Below are 14,439 nucleotides of genomic sequence, written 5' to 3'. Positions count from 1 at the left end.
TATTTGGCAAAGTAATTATGTCACTAAATCGGATGTTAAACGCTTGCAAGTAAAAAAAAGAAACGTGAAAATCACACGTGTTCACACGTAAGGAAGACTCGTAGCATACACACGAGAAATAAAGTCCAATTGAGTATGTCCTCCTTTTGAAGTAGGGTACAACACAATGGAATTGAAAATTTCCATTTTGAAGTACTTTAAAAATAACATACGAAAAGGGATCGCTGTTGTGTTGAAAGCTCGAAGCGGACACTAATTGGCAATATCCTTTTTAGGTTTCCTTGGTCAAAGAGAAGCATCTATAGTTTACTGGTTTGCTGACAGATGTCTGTTTGTCTGTCTGTCAATGTTTAAGTCAGTATGGTTAGTAATACAACTCAACTTTATCTGTGACACTTCATAGATAAACTATAGGTGGTGTATTAAACTTCAAACATTACTAGATAACTTAACGACGTTTCCATATACATTAGTTTACTGGTTTACTGACAGATGTTTGTTTGTCTGTCATTGTATAAGTCAATATGGCTGGTGCTAGTTATACTCAACTACACAACTTTATCTTTGATACTTCACAGATAAAGTATATATAGCGAAGACGGATTCAAACTTTGCTAATTTAGCAACGATTCTATACATCATATATATCCGTAAGTTACAATTGTTTCGTAACATTGTACTTATTATACTGTAAAACGTTGACATGTGTACGTGTGTTTATGTGTATATCTATAACACTCTAACTCCTAAATAGAAAGAAGAAAGAAAGAAAACAATTATTGCCAACAACAAAAAGAGTTTCATTTTAAGAGACATTAAGTATCAATAGAAAACAAACTTCAAATATAGATGAACCGATTTTAATGCGGTTTATTTATTTTAGTTTCACATAGGTGACATTGACAATACATCATGTCATTAAACCTAACGAGATCAACTAAAACACTTTCAGCTGCAAAAACAATTTTAATAATTAAACGACAAAACTATTATGAGATTCATATAAGAGCAAACCAAGATTGCAAAAAAAGTCATAATTTATTCAGAATTAGAAGACATCTCGTAACATATACCTACACATAAAAATAGAATCGAACTAATAAACTAACTAACAACCCGCCATAAACTAAAATTTCATCCCACCATCTGGACGAGTGGCGGTCCTCTACCGTGCGTTTTTCAAGGCACTTTCTTCCACGCACAACCACTCTTTGGAATCAACTTCCAGCAGCAGTAATTCCGAACCGATACGAGAGCATAACCTTCAAGAAAAGAGCATATTCCTTTTTAAAAGGCCGGCAGCACACCTGCAGTGCCGTTAGTGTTGTGGGTGATCATGGGCGGCGGTAGTCCCTTACCACCACGTGAACCACATGCTCGTTTGCCGCCTGTGTTGTAAAAAAAAAACTAACTGTCGTCTAGGTACAAGTACCTTTGTGATCTTTTATAAAATAAAAAAAAAAAAACAATAAACTAGCTCTTACCCATTACTTCGTACATTCTACGCGTAGATTTCAGAAGTAGGAAAGCCAATAAAATAAATAACTTCTGGGTGGCATATCAAAATAAAACTTACAACAGATTTAAATTTAAAACTTCAGAAACACGTCTGTGTTCTCACATAATCCAATCATACATCCAATTTGATGTCTACTATACCAAAACCTATATGGATTTTTACATAATGCCAGAATAAACAAACATACAGACAAAATTTCTGTAAATTATTGTTTTGCATGGACTTCATTTACCATGTACAAACATCGTCTAGTTACAATTTTATTATCTTAGTAAGATACACAGATGTCTACAAAGCGATCACTCCAATGCGTAAGTGGCTTTAAACGATATTTATTGGCGCATTCCGTTGGAAATGAGACGAGACGGTGATCTGTGACGTTAGATGTTTCGTAATAGATAAGAGTATCGATCTCTAACCAATCAATATATGAGAAATACCTACCGGTATTTAGTAATCATGTACCAAAACACAAAAATATGATTATTTTTAATTCAACGCCCAAAAATCTAGAGTTCTCAATTTTAACTGTGATTGCAAAGGCTATCGCTAAATAGAATCGTTTAAAACTGAATATTGTAATTTATAAACAAAGAGAAGGAAAAATTAAATTTATTATTAAACAATTATTATTAGAAATGACAATTATAGTTTATGAATTGAAATAATAATAATTACTCTAATTAAGAAAATTATATTTCCAATGTAAGTAAAAATAACATTGTTATTAACTTATTGTTGTTACTGTATGTTTTAGTGCAATAAAGAATATATATAAAATAAGATTATGTTAATATGTATAGACGAAGGTTACCACATTCTATTAGGTGGGCCATTAGCTTGTTTGCCATCCTATGCTGAACAAATAATACAAAAAAAAAGTATTCCAATAAACAGAGACGAACCAATAATAACTCATTCATTTTATTGCTCAATCAAAACCTCACTATTAAAATCATCCATCAAACAATACAACAAATATGTAAAATAAAAAAAATAGGTCCTGTAACTAAATATCGGGAAGCATTTTGGGGCGGAACTCGGCCACAGTAGCCCGGTTTGTTTGTCGTCTGGCAACCCGTTGGCGCGTAAAGCGTAGCCATGTTTGCATTGCAAACAGAAAAAAATCCGGGCATTCAGAATTCACGCGCCAAACAAACAATTCTCATTTCAAAAATCATATTTTTAAAATTGCGATTCGTTTTCTGCATCGAGAGCGTAGATTAATAACAGTGCAATATTATTTTTAAAAATATTTCATGTTGTTAATTTTTTATTTTGATTAAAAATTTTAATAATAATAAATAATTTTAATTAAAAAATTTTCAGACAATCCTATTGAAAAGAGATTATCGGGACTTGAAAACTATAATTTTCTAATCAGTAATCGTATCCAGATTTGAAATTAATTTTTTCTATAGGCACTAATAAAAACGAACAACAGTATACCTATTAAGAAGTATAAAAAAATCTCCGTAAATTCAACTTCAACAACTGAGTTCGCTTTATGATGTGGAACAAACTTTAGTTCTACTCGCACCTTAAAACCTCTTCCACAGATAAAGTAATTATAATTTTCTATCTATACCTTTGCGTGAAAATAAAATAGAACTTACCGGCAAAAGGCACATCGCACACGTACTCTTCTACGCAGTTGTCCGTGTTGCCACTTCGGTCCGTCGCCCCACTTGCAACTGAGGCGGCGGACGCTGCCCGCAATAAACTCACCTCAGTCTCCGTCTGACTGTCGCGGAGTACTGATCTCCTCTTGTACTCCTATAATAGAAATTATAAATTAATACTTCTACTTGTTTAAGCTTAAAAATTTGCAACTCTTTTTTTTATACTACTTAGAATGGCAAACAAGCTGACGGCCCACCTGATGGAAAGTGGTAACCGTCGCCTATAGACATGAGCAGTACCATGGACATAACAGAGTATATTGTTTCGCCCATGATACCCCCCATGCGTTGCCATTCCTGAGGACTCAGGTGTTATTCCTCTGTACCCAGTAAATTCAGGCCATATCTCACCCTTCAAACCGAAACACAGCCATGCAAACACAACTGCTTCACGGTTAAAACACGAATGGGACAGAGGTACCCAAGCAATCGACTTTTGTACAGTCTCCCTCTGGTAAAACTCAGTTATAACGTGCTGGCAACACCTCTAATATTGCAAGTACTCTTTTGTGATGTTAGCCATTTTCTCTCAAGTGGAGCATCAGCTCGTTTGCTTTCTTAACAATAAAAAAAAATTAAAGCAATGCGGTTGAAAATCCTATCTATTTCAAAAAGAATTATAAATATCGGTTCAGAATTAATTCTGAACTGTAACGTAATGTAACTGCAAATCTAATAATTTCTCCTCTTTATCAGTCCTCAATTTGGTTGTACTTTTTTATTGGTTGTTACTTCATAACTTTGTTTTAGACAAACCGACCTGGAAATTCTTTTTGAACTAAAAGAGTATACTTATAGGATGGTCACATAGAAATTTTATAAAAATCTGTTTAGTAATTTAGTTTTTACACAATTGAAATCTTTTTTTTATATGGACAATCATTAATTATGTTATAAATGTTCATCATAATCTAAAGATGCATGCAAAAAAAAAATACCATAATATGTATTTCTTATCACTGTTCAATCTTCCTTAGGTACTCTAACAATCTTACTTACCGTACCCACTTCTACTAGCAAGAAAAGTTTTTTTTTGTTGAAATTTAATATAATAATATTTTGATAATAGTGAAACTTTGTACACATTTTTGTATTAATAGAGAAATATCTGTACTTTATACCAGCCATAATAGCTGCAATGATGATGATGATACCATCATAGTATTTTTCTTTCTCGAAATCCATCTCAGGAAGGATTTTGACATAAAGTACAGATGGTAGATGTTACAATGGCTTATTAGCAGGAACATGCTGTGAGAACCGATAAGGGAAGGTAAAACCTTTTTAGTACATGCACCCAAATGTATTGTGCATACAAAGTAAACAGAACGATGACTTTAAATGCTGCAGCGCGTCGATACACAGGAAGTTCAAGGATCAGGCCATTTTTATGACTGTCTGTGACGAGATATAATTGTCAAATTTGAATTTCGAACTTGTAAATAAATTGAATTGACATAAACGTATCAAACAAAAGGTTAATTCAGAACGCCAGATAAAAAATTTCCAAATTCGAAATCAAAATTTGAAGGTTACGTTCTAAATTTTTGGTTACGTCAAGACGTAAGTGCAAATTGCTCTGTTAAATAGATTTAAATGAATTTCCCAGAAATAAACTACAGTCCACGCATGTAGTTGTGAAGAAGTTACATAGACAAAAGAGAAAGCCAACCTATTCTAAAATTTTCGCTGCGTAGGTTATCTAAAAATGGCTACTTTTCATAAAGTGAGCTGTTCGCTATTTCCGGTCGTAATGTTAAAGATCAGAGAGCAAAATAGCTAACTTAATTCATACAGGATGCCATTACAATATTACTATCATAGCTTAAATTAACACCATTGAACCGCTAATGGCATGAATCTGTAAAGGATACATTAGAATTATAACACATGGCTAAGCTTACAAAGTTTCACATTTATTGAATGTATTATTTAATTTCTACCTATTGTACTAGATAATAAATATTAAAATTGAAGGATTTTGGGCATTTATTATACGGATTTGATTAATATTTGATATGCAAGGAGTTCACCCTCATACCCCAGAGCCTAAATGGTTGCATACATCGCGGTTTCAGAGATGTTTTCGCCTATGAACGCTCAGGTTATGAAATAAGCGAGGTTTGTCCAAGAGACCACAGCATGGGGTTCTTCAAAAGGGGGGAAAAGAGGTTTCTTCAGGGTCGGCAACGCACGCGTAATACCCCTAGTATAGCAAGCGTTCATAGGCTACGGTAACCGCTTACCATCAGATGGACCATATACTTGTTTGCCACCTCAGTGGTATTCATACAGGCGCAGCTGCGAGATATGCTGGAGTCAGTTTTCAGGAACTGATGACGTTGATGATGATGGTATCGGCCGCTAACCCTCTGACAGGGCATCCCGCGATTTCCGCATGCAGGATCTACTAGTTTAATTTTAAGCATCCCGCGATTTCGACGTGCTCGCATTTTTTGTGTTTATTGACGTTGTTGTTGATCTCGCAATTTTTTGTTGTCTCTCAGAATCTCGCTAGATGGCTAAATACTCGTACTGCTATTTGTTGTCAAAGCGATGTGTTTTATTTTTGTGAAAAAAAAATACGGGGATTAATAGTCCCTGAACACAGGCCTCTACCTTGAAGGGTTTTGCCAGCAATTACCACGCTTCGCAGTCAGGCTGGTAACCGCAGTTAGACTTTAGAGATGTTTTAAGAGGGACGCTACTATCCATCATTCATGCTTAGTTGCCTCTTAAGACACCCACGGGAAAAAAGGGGACTACTCACTTTTAAGGAACTGAAAAAATTTATAGTAATTAAAAGAATAACAAGTATGTATTCACATACTCAGTAATTTGTCTAAAAATTTTGAATCTTTCCTTTTAATATAATAAAATTGTAACTAAACGATGTCTGTACATGGGGGATATTTAAGAAAATTTTTATGAGCGGTCTTAATAAAAGCAATAAAAAACAAAACGATAATTTTATAGTTTTATCTATTTGTATGTTTGTTCTATCATTACACAAAAACTACTGCACCGAACTAAATGCGGTTTCCACGATCATGTTTCTAAAGATATATCTTAACTAGAAGTGATCTTTTTCACTAGTTTACTTAGATTTGAAAGCCACGTGTACGAAGTAGAAAGCAAATTGCTTGTTATTAATATAATTTGACTTACGTAACGTACGTACGTGAACTAGTAAAGTTCAGCACAACAATATAAATCAATAAGCCTCTGGCTGTGCTAATAAAAATTATAGGTCATAAACATATATATATATATATATATATATATATATATATATACTATATATATATATATATACTAGTATCTATGGGTACACGACAGGAGTACACCTTTTCAATTAAAAAAAGAGAAAAATCGTCCCACAATTGTAGTTTGTACGAGTACAAGATAGAAGAAAAGAAACAAAAATACAGCCGAATTAAGAATCCCCCCCTTTTGAAGTTCGAAAAAATAATTTCATTTTGCTAAAGCGTCTAAAGTTGTGCCAAAAATATTATAACCTATTTGTATTATTTAAATAACAAAACAAAAACGCGGATCTGTAACCTATATACATGATACTTTATTACAGTAAACAATTTATTAAAATAAATAGGTTACTACTTAGAAACCTATAAAATCGTGGCCTCAATGGATTTATTTATCTGACCGTATTGTCCGAGTTATTTATTGAACACATATTTAAATATAAAGTAGGTACTACATAGTTTTCATAGCTAAAAAGCTGGACCATTTTTATGGCATTTACGGTATCACCTTGACCTTTGAAGAATGACGCAAGTTACTTTTTTTTAAATGCGCTACTATGGTGATGAAGCAGGTTGAAAAAGGTTGTCAGATATGAAACTTATTTAGTATAAACTATCAGCAAATTTCTAAACGTAATAAACGTTGCTGTATATATTTTGTAAGGCGTTCGTAATAAAACGACACTGATGTACATGTTAGAAAAACTGAATTCTTTATTAAATAATTGATTGGATGGGAGATTGTTAATAATATGAACTAACAGTCCCATTGCTAACACTACACCTTGTCAGGTCAACCTCCACGTGGCCCCCTTTAATACCATCGTGATGAATTTCAGGTGTATTCATCAAGATGGACTAACTGACCTGCCTTTTCATTCTCACCTATTATCCCTCAGATGCTCCGCCAGCGTATACCGTTAGCTCAGGCGGAGTTACCATTCCATTATCATCCATAAAAAAAACTCTTATGATAATATCTTGAGGCACATTACCCATTAATATCACTGTCATATAATGTCACGTTTTAAGCTGGAACACAGCATGCTCGGCGCCAGAAATGCCTGATAAAAAAGTAGATAAATACTTACGGAAACTACTACGCACAAATTGTCTAGTATGAGTTTAACACAAACATGATTAGTTATAATTGCGTACACGTTTACGTCGGTAAGTTTGTATGGAAATCTCAATCTCCACTACTATCTATTAATTAAATATTAAATACATATTTAAAAATAAAAAATTATATAAACTTGAACGCATGACGTGTATCACTGTACAAAACAAACTAGACACCCTAAAAAAAATAAAAAAAAACATGAACGAAAAAAAAAATGAAATTTCAATAAGGTTCTAAATTGGTAGATCGACTGGCATACGACTGGACAAAGCAAACTTTTCACATTAAATAGTATTATGTTTTTTCCAAACATAACTCTATCTTAAAACCTTTTAAATAATAAATCGTGGTTTTTGTTATATTTTTTAGCGACTTTTGTCCATCAAAAGTACCTACACATCTAACTTTTGACAAGTTTTTGTTTTTTTTTATATATGTATACATTTTAGAAAGTTAGCGACAACAAATAAATTATAACATCCTACTAGGTATTAAATATAATCTTATCAAATATATTTTTTCTTCTGAAAATAAAAAACTATATTATCAGACTAGTAAATTCCTTATACATACTCGAACAGCATGTATTATATATGTAAAATACATATCTATACGTACCTACTGAATTAACAAAATGTACAGAGTAATTATCCCACTTTGGAACTATAAAGAAATAAAACAAAATATAAAAATAACAAAATCAAACAAATAAAAATCACATAAGTAATTTATTACTTAACAAAATAAAATAATACATGAAGTTTCTTAAATATAAAATTAACATAAAAACATCCATGGTTAGAAATATATATTTTAAAACATGTTTCACTAATTCTCAGTCTGATTGTTGTCTTTTTTTAAACTAATTGATTTTCTTATTGTGGAAATTATAATTTATTATTTAAATGAAAAATTAATGTGATTATGCAGAGTAAATATAATGTTTAAATAGCCTAATCACTGTTATAATTGATTTATCAACATCCACTATACTAGTCCCTACGACAGTCGTCGTAACTCGCTTGCTACAAATTCTCGTTTGAAACGGATAGAAACCATACCGAGATATGCGCATTGTAATGGAAAATGTAAAATTGTAATTTTAAGAGTAATTAATATATAAATAAATATTAATTACTCTTTACATTTGATTGAAAAATAATTTTTAGATTTTTTTTTCCAATATTTGATCAATCAATATTTATCTTCTTTTGTTATCCATAATCGCAATAACTGACAGTTTCTATCGGTTTCAGAGGAAAATTATTAGGAAACAAAATTTAGAATTACTTCTTGATTATAAGATATTTTTTTTTAACTGTATATGCAACATCCATGTTTACAGTCCAAACTTTTGCGTTATAAAACATCAACCATTACTTATTATTAATGAAAAAGATACTGTCATGTTGATAAATTAATTGATGAATAAAAAAAAATTATAAAGTAATCAAATTTAAAAAAAAATGCAAAATAAAAAAATACTTTGCAAAACAACAAATGTAAAATTAAAGAACCATCAAGTTGCAGCTGAATATAAATTGAATAACGTAATTAATTCATTAACAAACGCTACAAAACTGTCCAAAAGGCTATGATTATGCTTTCTATACAGGAATAAAACTGAATATACTTAAAAATATTTTCCTATACGAATATGCTCTAAAAAGATGCTAATACTTTGGGACATGTTTTACTAGTGATACTAATTTCCCCCACAGAAACATAGGAATGTTTTGTTGTTTTTTGACCCATTACCCACTTGGTAAAACACTATATTAAAAGATTTTAATAATGTCATTTTTGAAGTCACTGATATAACTTTTGGTAACATCTGTACCTATGTACATTGCAAAACATTAGAATAATATTTCGAATACACTGTAACACAGAATATTCTAATTTAAGACAAGTTTTGTTCGCATACAATGGCGATACGTCTTATTAATTTAGTAAATGTTGAGTACCATCGCAACAGAAGTATAAGTAAGTAAGTAAGAAAAAATACACTGAAATAAACAGTAAAGCACCTACTCACTCGCATTTATTTCTATGGAGCGAGTTTCTTTTGGTAGCATTTTATTTTTGTGTTAATATAACTTAACATAAATGATTATCATACAGCGATGCGATATTTAAAACTATAGGTATTTTATATAGCACCTTACAAATACTTATACTGATAAACTATATCATGTGACAACGTAGATATATCCTTAAAATAACTACATCCAGAGCACCGTTAGCGAACATAAAAAAGACTAGCTAATTATATACGACTTAAATATAAACATGTATAAAATAAAGGCAACATTTGTACAGAAATGTATGTATCAACTATTCTTATTACTTTCAGTTATATCACCCTGCGATTTCTTTCTAACTCTTATCTCTTCTACAACTTCCATTATAAGCTGAAATATTTAAAGAAATTATAATTAAATTGTAAATAAAATGCAAATCATATGTGAAACCATGCACATGCAATACTAAAATATATAGTTAGTGATGAATTTATGTCTTTTTTTTTTTTAGTTATCACAGGTGATATCTTTATTTATTAACTTAAAATTGATTATAAATAAAATTTGTTAAATTTTTTTCTCCGTGTGCGAAAATAAAAATATACAGAAACTATAAACAAGTGCTCTCTAAACCTAAGCTCACACATATGTACATATTTTTCAAAATGTACAGAAATTGGAAGGTTGATAATTATCCTGTTTGCATGTGTGCTTAGTTTAATTCGCATAATAGCTAAGAAATTGTGCCAATACTACGTACAATACAACTTCAATCAGGACTAACCTGACTCAAAGGCCTGATCCGTTCATGTATGCTGTTCTCTGCTTGTTTCGCTGACGGGGGAGGATGATCGGGCGTAGGCGGCTGCTCATAGTGCGTCGGCGACAGAGGTAACTCTACCCTCTGACCATCGTAATACCGTTCACAATCGCTCGGACTGTTCATCGATTGGTCGTCTAACAAGCTCTCTAGTGACGACCGCTCCTGATTTGAATACTTCCTCACTCTGTTATCGTTCATTCTCGGTTCATAGTTTTCGTACGGCGGCGCGAAATTGTTTCTTCTTAATTTCCTACGAGGATTCTGTTCCTTTATAACGACATTTTCATACATAGCCGTGATGGCTACGGGCTGTGAACGGTTTTTGAGGCTCGGCCGAGGGTTGGGGACTGGCACTATTCGCGGGGAGTTGTGGTTATCCTCGTACTCTGAGTACGAGAGTTTACCATCGACATATTGGTCTACCGACCGGCCGTGTTTGAGGTAGTGTTTGCTGCCCTGCAACAATAAGATGGGAATATTCCAAAAACGATGATACAAAATATATGGTAAATCTTACACTTTTGAATAAATAAAATTAATTAAATGGGAGTTTCAATATCATCATATCAGCTATTATCCTTCCACTGTTTAACATAGGCCTCCCCTATAACCTGCCGTAACTGTCTTGAGCCACCTCCATCCATTGTCTTCCTGCAATGCATATGAGGTCGTCACTCCATCTAGTGGGAGAATGTTCTACACTGCATTTGCCCATCCCATTTACACGCCACTCCCCATCCCTTTCTTCCCCATCGGATATCAATTCCTCGAACCAAGTGTCGAGCCCCTTGCTACTTCAGCTTGCTTATCCTTCAGACTATATCGGTCATTTTGATTACTTTGTGGATATCCTCATTTCAGATTATGCCACAGAATGAAAATTTGCTCAAAATATTTTAGGTGTCTATGGTATGTCCAGGGAGAAGAGGTACAACTATATTTACCATATGCCACTCTTTAAAGCGAAGTTCATAGTGTGCCGAAGTCGAAGTCATACAAACACAAGTGCTTGGCAGCAAAAACATATGTGAGACAACTGGTGACATATAGATTGTAGATTACTTTCATACAATATCTCTATCTATGTCTATATATATCTATATTTAATTTTATGAAAAAAACGAACTAAAGTTTTAAATAACATCTGGTCTTTATCTGGTAATTGCCTATTGTTACCACACTGTCTTGACACCTTGCTTCCGAGAAATTAATACAACAATAACTCGTCTCACGCATGCTCGATGGCTGCGAAGACCGATTTCTTAATATCCGATAATTACCTGTATATCATCCAAGTCGTCCTGACTTCTCGCGTGTGGTCTCAGCTCGTAACTGTACCCCGACGACGGCGAGTTCGCGTGTGTCGGTGAAACGGACAAATTCCGGCGCGGAGGTTTCTTTGGAGGTGTGGGCTGTGAAAGAACATTACGAATTAAAAATTTTAATCAACCTTTTTACTATTCCTAATAGGATTAATCTGTATCAGATGCAATTTAAACAGATTTAAAAATGAAGGCCCTTTTTTTTAATATATTTTTTGTAAATAAACATGAACTTGTGATGTGATGAACATGAAGAGGAAACTATGTTTATTGGTCCTATACCAATTTTGTTAAGATTGAAGTCAGTTTTGTGCAAGCAAAATAATTAGGCAAAATTTATAAATTTTCCAATTTATATACAAGACTAGTTAATGACAATCAAAGTGAAAGATTTTTTCAGTTGAGGTAGTACATTACTATTAAATACAAAAAGGTTTCAAAACTCAAAAAGAAAAAAAAAAACAAATAATTAGTTATTCTTTATTATTCCCTTCATTTAATGTTTTTGTACTTTCTTTAGATACCTATATTTATACTTTTCTATACGTGATTACGCTAATATTTGCAGGCGAATTCAGAATAGGTTTCTATTTTTGGCTCATCTGATTGTCGTCGTAGAAGCGAGATAAGTGGCCGCAATTGAGTAATAGGGAATTGAATGAATGCGAAGATAAAATTAAGACATGAGGCCTGTAGGAGGTTAAGGCGGGCTATTTTGCAAGTCCTTATACGGTATTATATGGTAATGATAGAAAAGCTTGTATAAGAAACAAGCGATATTATATAATATTTCTATATCAAAATCCACTCGAATATTAGTTATGACAACCGACGACGGGCTAAATAGTTGCCATCATAAAAAACTCTCACTATATTAAAACACCAAAATGATTCTAAATAGATCGAAATGGAATCATGTTAACCCAGCTGCTTGGTATTATATGCTTGGTATAATAGTTTTTTTTTCTATAATACTATTTTTAGATTTAAAAAAAAGTCAAATGTATATATTATCAAAGACACAGTTATATTACAGGGTGCAAAGGTAGAACACCTTAGTCCCCGAAATGGCATCGTATGAAGGGTACAATGAGTATTAATGTATTCTGTGACATCCATGGTGCTATTCTGTAATGGCGACTCACTTCCATCATATGGGTAGTCAACTTGCTATACAAAGTTATATAAAAAAAAAATGAATATGTTAATGTTTTAATGATATTAGTAATTAGTAACATGTGCTTGTCTCTGGTTTATACGATCCCTAATGTTCTTATATTCATGTACTTTAATTTTATCCATCTCTTTATATGTAACTACCATAAATATCCCACTACTAAGCACGTGTCCCTCTGTCCGTGTCCGTGTTTTTTTTTCTACAATACATTGTTTTAGAGTAAGTACAAGGAAGATATTAACCTACTAAATACAAGTATTACATGATCATGCCGCTTAGTACCGTTTATTAATTGTTGTTCCCTTAGTCACCTTTCACGACATCTTGTAGATACAAAAAAGTAATGACAAATACTAGAGAATATTACCACAAATAACTACAAATTTTGTTAATGCTATCTTCTAACTTGTACCACACAGTATGGTCCAAGTGGAGCAAGTGATTTAATAGTGAGACTCAGATGAGGAGTAAATTGGTTGCAGCCGGTCACTGAATGGACAATTTTCTACGTTTAATGGGCTTTTATGTACAAATTTGTTCTATTATGGTCAATGATAGTATTTACGGCACTCGTTTGAATGGATCATCTTGAATCAGATAATAAAATCGGTTTTGAGTCTTAACTTTTCGATAAATATTAGAATAAAAATTAAATAAATAAATACTACACATTTGGTAATGTATAGTATACTGATGTAAATTAAAAAAAAACTGCTAAAATACTTTAAAAAAAATGAGGTAGGTACGATAAAGTTTAAATAACATAAAATTAAAAAATTACTCCAACTACGACAAAATTATAAGAATACAAATTTTAATTGTTTAGCTACAAAACTCGATGGGATTTAGGGATCTATTTTAACATTTTCATTAATATATTGTATCTAACCCCATAAAAAAAAAAACATTATGATAACACTCTAACAATTGATAGAAGTCGAAAATTTGTATTGCAAATTTGCAATGAGCAAAAATTCTCACAAAACTCTTTGGTAGGTACAATATTATTTATTTAAACAATTTTATAAACGTAGATATTGCATTGGCTCAGAACCGTTATCTATGGAAGTCTATGGAGAAGACAAAACATAAGCTTCCCCCAATAAATGCTTGAAATGACAGGCAATGATAAAAATTGACTTAATTATGGTTTAACTAATAATTATGTCCTTTTCTATTTAAAAAATCCAGAATGCGATGCTTACATGTTTTCATAGCGGCTAGCTGGTAGATACTATGGAAGTATCAAGTTCAACCGTTATTACGGGATATGCAAATAAACATAACCTCAAACTGCCAGTAGGCGTATCTGACCGTTTAAACTAGAATCCAGGAAATCCTGTGCGAACAGCATTTCCTAAACAAAAATGTTCTAAGTCAGTAGTCAATACAACGCGCATTCACGGCAGAATTCTATTTTATGTTGACCTATTTACAAAACATTCAAATGTATCGGCGGTCCAAGCGAAAAGCTAAAAGTTGTAAATTAAATAAATAATGATG

The 14,439-nt window shown here is 32.4% G+C and overlaps 1 protein-coding gene across 1 annotated transcript in view; it reads right to left on the bottom strand.

Moving 5' to 3' along the window:
• Positions 1-14,439, bottom strand: part of LOC113512021 (uncharacterized) — a 138,579-nt gene that overhangs the window by 86,833 nt on the left and 37,307 nt on the right. Inside the window, exons 9-11 of the mRNA XM_052893789.1 lie at positions 11,718-11,849; positions 10,399-10,893; positions 3,136-3,295 (exon numbers count right to left, since the gene is read on the bottom strand). Coding sequence (XP_052749749.1) covers positions 3,136-3,295; positions 10,399-10,893; positions 11,718-11,849 — 787 coding nt within the window. The remainder of the gene's footprint in view (positions 1-3,135; positions 3,296-10,398; positions 10,894-11,717; positions 11,850-14,439) is intronic.

This window comes from Galleria mellonella, unplaced genomic scaffold (genome assembly GCF_026898425.1).
Source record: "Galleria mellonella isolate WM207_F2 unplaced genomic scaffold, CSIRO_AGI_GalMel_v1 utg184, whole genome shotgun sequence".
NCBI lineage: Eukaryota > Metazoa > Arthropoda > Insecta > Lepidoptera > Pyralidae > Galleria > Galleria mellonella.
The sequence above is the reverse complement of the archived record's forward strand: the minus strand, read 5'-3'. Positions and strand labels throughout refer to the sequence as shown.